Source organism: Thamnophis elegans, chromosome 2 (assembly GCF_009769535.1).
Source record: "Thamnophis elegans isolate rThaEle1 chromosome 2, rThaEle1.pri, whole genome shotgun sequence".
Classification (NCBI taxonomy): Eukaryota; Metazoa; Chordata; class Lepidosauria; order Squamata; family Colubridae; genus Thamnophis; species Thamnophis elegans.
The window spans coordinates 115,911,970-115,920,438 of NC_045542.1; the positions used below are offsets into that span (position 1 = coordinate 115,911,970).

Genomic DNA, 8,469 nt, shown 5'->3' on the forward strand with positions numbered 1-8,469 from the left:
GTTCTCGCCTGCCCTTATTAAAATGGGCAGATAGCTTTCCCCAGTCTTGCTTTAATCCAGATTTATTAAACTGAATGAGATGTGACACTGATTGGATTCATCACTAGTGTTCCCACCACAAATAGTAGATGGGTTCCTGTATGGTCTTGTCAGGCAATTTACTGCTCTTCTCTCTGCAGGCGTTGTCATTACCCAGCTGGAAAGAGGCAATTTTTTCAATGAAACCATAACCAAGAACCACCTTTTTGCATCAGTACACGATGCAATTACCTATATCGCCAGGAACCGAGAACAGAGCATGCCACACGTTGACACTGTAAGCAATTTTTTTCTTCTTAACTCAGAAAAATAATGACTCCTCACAGGGATCATGCAGGTTTAGTAGACTGCCTTGGTGCTATTTTGCCACCAGGCACATCTCTTGAAACAGCAGGGTTAAACTATTCACTTTCCTTGATGATCTCATTGTATTTCCATGCCAGATCAGTACTCCTCTTCTTCTCTAAACCGCAGGATTTATACTCACTCTTTATACAGCCCTGTAAAGGGAAAACTGTGATTCATGTGCCAAGATGATTCTCCCTCCCCATGCCAAATCATAATTTATCGTCCCCATTTTATATAGTTTAAAATAATGTTTGAAAACCTATTGCATCAAGGTAGGCCTAATTGTGTGAATGTGTGCATGTGCCTTTGAGTTAGTGTTAATTCTTGGCAACTGCCTGGATCAGATTCTGCAGTCTTCTTGGCAAGATTTTCAGAAATTAAAATTTTCTATTTCCTCTTCCTAGGGCTGAGACGGAGTGACTGATCTGAAGCCACTAGCTGACTTTGTGCCTAAATGGGACAGTTCTGGTGCCCTATCTATCTATCTATCTATCTATCTATCTATCTATCTATCCATCCATCCATCCATTCATTCATTCATTCTTATTGACTGCTCAACTCCAGTGGACTCTGGGCAGTATAGAAAACTACAGTATACTACACCAGACTGGCTAATATGTAGACCAGGTTAAATGACTCCTCTCATGAACTCACTAGATTGGATAAGATAAGCCTTCATTTCTCAGACTACCTTATAAAGCAGGACTACAAATTGAGCTCTTCTAAGAAGTGCTTTGATTTCTCTTTAGGTATTGGGGGGGATTACTCTACGTATGTGCATCTCCACAGCAATTCAGTTAAAAATTATGTCAAGGTATTGTGGGTTTAGAATTAGAAATATGATCTTCCATGGAAAGGAGGCTATAAACAGATACGATATCTATCTTGGATAGTATTTTCCTTGGTGTTTTGTCTCATGAACATGTACAGAGATAGCTCCTTGCATGATATATATGTACAGCTAATATGAGATGCTCGATCTCTTATCATTGTAGGTTGACTACAACACTAACATGTAATCCTGAGAGCAGAAAACAAGATGATGTTCTAAACTGTGTTGCTCATGAGATATGATTCACCACCATTACAAATCCAGAGAAGAAGTGAACCATTACCAGTTGTAAATGCTTAAAAACTGGAAGTTGGGAATGCCTTTTCCTGGAGACTCAACTTTGGAGGAACTGAGAACTGATTGTGGCTGAGAAGCTTTTGTTCTGGATTTTTGAGCACTGATTCTTCTAGTTCTCCTGAGAAAATATTTCATGCATTAAAAAAGAATCCCTTTCAGGTACTGGAACTTGTTGCTATCCCTGCTCTTGGGATAAGGATTTTCCATTCAATCTGCGATTGGATTTAGTGAGAAAACTAGGCATTTACAGCATGTTTTTGCCTTTGGGGTGGTCCTGATTAATAAGGAAAGGCAGAGCATGTCCCTTACAGAAGTATCTACTCTTCACGTTTGTTCCTTCCTTCTTAGACTGGAGTTTTAATAGCAGGTCTTGGAAAGTAAGTTTTTCATACTTTGAATTTCTTTGGTCTTGCCTGGATGCCTTAATACAGAGGAAGGAGTTTTAGCCCAAATGCTTTGCATAAAGTATTCCTAATATTTCCAGTTAGAAGTATTAGATAGCAAACAGTAAGAAAGTTGAACACCTGTGATTAAGATCCTGGATAATCAGCATAAATCAAGGTCAGTGATACTGGTAAACAAGGTGAACAAGACCACTGGACTTTCTGGTTTTTCTTTGAAGATGTTTCGCTTCTCATCCAAGAAGCTTCTTCAGAACATCTTGGATGAGAAGCGATTCGTCTTCAAAGAAAAACGAGAAAGTCCAGTTGCCTCTTGAAAAAGCACCTTTGGGAAGACCTCTGATTCTTCTTTCACTAAAATTGCTTGATTTCAGTAGATTTGATTACAATTTACTGAGACAATGCATAGGAAACAGGAAATGGGACTTTTATTGCAAATTGTAAGAAACAACATATGTATGAGTTATAAAATCATTATTTCTGGGGGAGGAGCAGGAGTTGGATTCAAAAGATAAAATAGAGGTCTGGTCTGAGAGAGGTTTTGGGGGCAGGCATCCTATTAACATGAACATGAACATTATGTTAAAGTAACATTAACACCCTATTAACACGTGTACTGCTCAGCTCCGTGGATATAAAAATGCATCAACTATCTCCAGAAGCAGATGTCGTGAGGTGAGGCTGCAAGGTGTTAGAGAATTCTGAGTTACACAACCTGCCCTGAAACATTAAGCCAACCTGTTCAATATTCAGGCCTATAATCAGGCAAGAATTCACAATATTCAGATATACCCTCATTTGATCAGCATATATGTCTTTATTTAACTCTTACATTTCATGTACTACTGTTTCTCCTGCTTTGAATAGATATCCCCCTTTTCTTTGTTTGTTTGGAATTTAACATTGAAACCAGTCGTGGGTTGCAGGCGGTACGCCCCGGTACAGGCGTACCGGAGCCTGCCCGGAGCACTGGGTACCACTCTGGTACGGTGTTCCAGAGGGCTCACCCACCTGCCCGCACTCCTTACCTATCTTTAAAGTCTGGCGCTTCCGCACACGCGGAGCTCCGAGCAGCTGGAGTATCGCGGAGGCTCACGGAGGCATCGCTGGACGGCAAGATGCAACCGTAACGGTTGGAACGGGATCCGAAACCCACCACTGATAGAAACATATGTCTTGTGGTCTGTCTACACTCAAAATAAATATTGATAATTTTGCCAAGGTTGCTCCTCAGTTTCTGGCTTCTATAGTCTCCTTTGACATTGAATAGTGTATGGTTTGACAAGAAATATAAATAAGCTATTTTTTAAAGTTTTAAAGTTGAAGTGGGGGTGAACACAGCAGGCGGAGAAATGTGAGGCCCTTGCCTACTAGTGGCAAGGTCCTGGCCTAACTACCCCAGCTGAGATTGCCAGAACTGCCATCACTAAGTGATGTGGTCACGTGATGTTTTACCAAATGAGTCTTTCACTTAGCAACGGAAATCCTTGTGCCACTTATGGTAATTAAGCACAGACTACCTGCACTGAATACGTAGTAATGGAGGATGAATTGAAAGATGTTTCTGGTTTTAAAATTGGAGGAAGGAACATCAATAAACTGCACTATGTTGATTACACTGTCCTGCTAACCAAAAAGGCAAAGGATCTGCAAGTTCCCGAACTAAAATTAAATATAAAAAAGACGAAACTAATGACAACAGGTAGAGTAGCCACCCTTAAAATTGGCAATGAAGATACTACAGTAGTGTAGCTTCTGCCTTTTAGGATCAACCATTGACAGTAAAGGAACAAGCTGTCAACAAATATGCTGCAGACTAATAGTTGGTATGGTACTATACAGCAGCCACAAAGACCTTCGAAAAGGTATTCAAATATGAGATCTCTATACAATGATAAGAATAGTACTACTCATGATAGTCCCTGAGACATTATGTGGAAACTAAAGTTCCACAACGTTGAAGTAGCAAGATAGGAAAAGCATTGATACCTTTGAACATTGATGTTAGAGAAGACTTCTGAGAATACTATGGACAGCCCGCAAAAAAACTCCCACCGAAACAAATGGCTCATCAGTCAAATCAATCCAGAGTTCTCACTCAAAGCATAAATGACAAGGCTCAAATAATCCTATTTTTGGACACATTATGTAAAGATTCAGATATCTGGAAAAGGCTCTGAGGCTGGGAAAGGTGGAAGGGAAGAGAAGAAGAGGATGAACAGCAGCAAGGTGGATGGACTCAGTTACAGTGGCAATGGGTGCAATGTTAGAAGATGTGAAAAGACAGATCCTTGTGGAGAATATCTATGTGGTTGCTAGATCAAAAACTACTTGATGGCACTTAATCAATCCAAACACAAATGTTTTCTAAAATTGAGGCTTGAGAATATTCTGTTTCACAAGAGTCTTATTTCTGATCATTACATAAAAGCCACAACTCATCTAAAATAGGTTAGGAATTGGCAGAAGAAAGAAAACCACCACCCTCTAGTGTACAACTACAGAAAGGACAGATACTTTCAGAAAATTATTCTAGGAACAGATGCGAATAATAGAATAACAGAGTTGGAAGCAGGGGTGGGTAGTGGCGGCGGCAGGAGGCTCCGCCCACCCACCCCGGACGCTTCTGAGCATGTGCAGAAGTGTTGCGCACACACGTGAGCGCACAAGCGCGTACGAGCGAACTGGTAGTAAAATAAATTGAAATCCACCACTGGTTGGAAGGGACATTGGAGGTCTTCTAGTCCACTCCACTGTTCAAGCAGGAAACCTGTATCATCTCAGACAAAGGGCTATCCAATCTCTTGTTTAAAATCTGCAGCTTTGGAGTATCCACAGCTTTTGGAGGCAAGTTGTTTCACTGATAATTGTTCTGTCAGAAAAGTTGTCTTTAGCTCTAGGTTTGCTTCTCTCCTTGATTAGTTTCCATCCATTGCTTTTTCTCCTGCCTTCAGGTGCTTTGGAGAATAGGTTGACCCCCCTCTTCTTTGTGGCAACACTTTAGATACTGGAACACTACTATCGTGTCACCCTTGGGTATGTCTCATTAAACTAGACATATCCAGTTCCTGCAACCGTTCTTCATATGTTTTAGCCTCCAGTCTCCTAATCATCTTTGCTGCTCTTCTCTGCACTCTTTCCAGAGTCATCTTTTTTATATTGTGGTGAACAAAACTGGATGCAGAATTCCAAGTGTGGTCTTCACCAAGGCATTATAGCAATAGCAGTTAGCAATAGCAGTTAGACTTATATACCGCTTCATAGGGCTTTCAGCCCTCTCTAAGCGGTTTACAGAATCAGCATATCGCCCCCACAGTCTGGGTCCTCATTTCACCCACCTCGGAAGGATGGAAGGCTGAGTCAACCTTGAGCCGGTGAGATTAGAACCGCTGAACTGCAGATAACAGTCAGCTGAAGTGGTCTGCAGTACTGCACCCTAACCACTGCGCCACCTCGGCACCTCTGATTATAAAGAGGTAATAACACTTCACATGATTCTATAACAGCAATAGTTGTCAGCGAAGACCAACAGACACACACACACACGCACACTTACTCATCTGTGGCTGGATGTGGGGAAATATAAAACCAAACTTGGGGGTTTCCTTCTTTTATTAAGGATTGTTCTCTCTTTTCTTGATAAGCTTACAAATGAGAAGACCAAGGAGAGCTATGATCGGATTTTACACTTTTCTGAAAGGCTTGCAAGAGGAGACCCTTCACCTTCCCACTCATATCTTCTAGCATTCTGTGAGCAGGGGCCCTGAAGAAACATGGTTACTGGTCTGATGAGAGGATGAATACATGTACAAATCAGTAACAGACAGTTCTGAAGGTGCAAGGTTCTCCAAATGTTTTTGAAAATTGTCATTTCTGATGCCAAGAATTGCCCCATTTTTTGTGTGTATGCATATATGTGTAGAACTGACTGGTTACATTATTGCTGATGAATAATTTTGTTTCCGAGGGGTCCTTGGTGAGCTTGCCTGTTTTATTGCAGATGTTTCATTACCCAAATTAGATAACATCCTCAGTGCTATACTGATACACTAGCACTGATGACATTACCTAGTTTGGGTAATGAAAGAAATGAAAGAAAAGCACCAAGGACTCCTCATGAGCTACAAATGTTCTCCCTTATTAGTAACTTTGTATCTGCTATCTATCTCATATTAGGAGCATGGAGCATGAAACCCTAATGCAATGGACTGCATTATTAGGTCTTGTCACAGCATTGCCATAATAGATATGAGAAATGAGTTGGCAACTGCAAGGACTACTAGGTTTATTTCCCGTATAGCTTTGGATTTGTTACATAGGCCTGTGGTTGATGATAAGGAGCTGTTTTCATGTGGGCAGCCAGCTTGCTTATGCTCAAATACATGCCTACCAATAAAGATCTATAAACAAGGAATAAAATATGATTACCAGATTATATATAAAATGTATAGCCCTTTCCTAGATCAGGTGCACTTTCCAGTGGTTTTCTGGTCCCTACCGCCCACTAGTGGCCATTCAGCTCTCATGGTAGGCGGTAGGGGTTTGCTGTAACTCTGCTTTATAAATTTTATAAAGTAAAGTTACTTCCCTACTTTATAAATCACGATTACTGTGGAACTAATGAGCGGTTAGAAAATTTTACTACTAACAGAGATACAAAAGTGGGGGGTAGGTATAAAAAGGTTGACTACCCCTGCTTTAGACAAACACTTAAACCCTAGTCATCACACAGTGTGACTACTGTAATGGATACCATACAGAGGTGGTATTCAGCAGGTTCTGACCAGTTCTGGAGAACCGGTAGCAGAAATGTTGAGTAGTTCGGAGAACCAGTAAATACCACCTCTGGCTGGCCCCGCCCCCATCTATTCTCTGCCTCCCAAGTCCCAGCTGATCCGGGGATTTTGCAGTAACTTTCCATTGGAGTGGGGTGGGAATGGAGATTTTACGGTATCCTTCCCTTGCCATCCCCACCAAGCCACGCCCACAGAACCCATAGTAAAAAAACAATGAATCCCACCACTGATACCATAGTATATGGGGCTGCCCTTGAAAATGACCCAGAAGCTTCAGTTAGTCCAGTAATGGGTATGCCTTGATATACCGGTGTAACACCACTTGTCTGTTGCTCACAATGAACTCTTCATTATCCCAGAAGTCAATAGAGGTACTCATCATTGAGTGACTATTTTGTGTAGCAACCGTTCAGTTACAACAGTGATGAAAAAAATAACTTTACAACCAATCTTTGCAATTACAATCTTCACAGGTCTGTAAAGCAAAGGTAAGCTGACGTATTATTGGTTCAGACAGTTTCATTTAGCATTTGCTTCATTCAAGGACCAAGTTGCTGGTCTCAATTGTGGCCACTAAATAAGGAGTACTGTAGCTTTTCAAACCTGAGAATGACACTGCCATGTGTTGACAAAATGGAATTTATATACACCAACTATAATCACACAGATTCCAGAAAAAATAAGATTCCTGGTGTGTAAGATATACATATGGTATACTGAGTTAATTCTGCAAATCTGTAGGAGATTTTTCGCTCAAGACTATTGTAATCTAAAATATTGATAATGAATAAGATGGACTCTTACATTCTTCTTAGATTCTTCATCATTCCAAACCATGACCGTTGTTTCTCCTTATTTTTTTATTATTAAATTTGTTTTCTGTCCATCTCGCCTTGAAGGCATTCTGGGAGGGTTACAATTAATTATAATGTCACTGTTTTTCCCCAAGGCTCTGGAAGACAAATTATTATTTGCTTGACTGGTAGTTTGTGGTGAAGGATGCAGTCTGTGAAGAAGCTTCTATGTTAATTTTTTTTTGAAAATATTCAGTGGCAATCAAAGTAAGGTTTTACACTTAGGCAAGAAAAACCAAATGCAAAGGTATAGAATAGGTGGTACCTGGTTTAACCGTAGTACATAACTGTGACAGGAATCTAAAAGTCCTAGTGGACAACCAAATAAATATGAGCCAGCCGTTTGCTGCAAAAAAGGAAATGCATTCTTAGGTTGCATCAGCAGAGAAATACTATCAAGCTCATGTGAAGTACATAGTAAAAGAAGTTGCGTATAGAAAATGTATTAACAGTTAATATAATTAAGAGATTTTAAATAAATCATGATGAGGATTGTTATAGTATAAGACATTTAAGATATTGGAAATTAAGCTGAGAACAGATTAAATAATGAATATGATTGTAAATTTTAAATGTTGGCACAAAATATTTGTACCCAGACAACACACTGTTTAATGGGAAATGGATTGTTTATATAAAAATAAAATAAAATATTTTTTTAAAACGTTGACAAGGTTGAAAACCTCTGTAATAAAAGGTAGACAAGTTCTTAAAAAAAAGATTATGTGAAATATTAGCACAGCCCAGATAAAGTAACTCATATTTTTTTAAAATCTATGCATATAAATAACAAGGAAGAATATTTTTTTAAAAAAATCATAGAAAATATAGACTGGGCTAGCAAGAGTGACCAATCATGTCTTCGCTGACTTTGATGTTTTTTCTGTTTTTTGTTTTGTTTT

General features: G+C 39.7%; 1 protein-coding gene across 1 annotated transcript in view; it reads left to right on the plus strand.

The window, feature by feature from the left end:
• CELSR3 (cadherin EGF LAG seven-pass G-type receptor 3) overlaps positions 1 to 1,461 on the plus strand; it is a 155,008-nt gene extending 153,547 nt beyond the window's left edge. The window contains exons 55-57 of the mRNA XM_032239098.1: positions 180 to 316; positions 1,137 to 1,201; positions 1,383 to 1,461. Of these exons, the coding sequence (XP_032094989.1) occupies positions 180 to 316; positions 1,137 to 1,201; positions 1,383 to 1,461 (281 nt within the window). The remainder of the gene's footprint in view (positions 1 to 179; positions 317 to 1,136; positions 1,202 to 1,382) is intronic.
• The last annotated feature ends 7,008 nt before the right edge of the window (positions 1,462 to 8,469 follow it).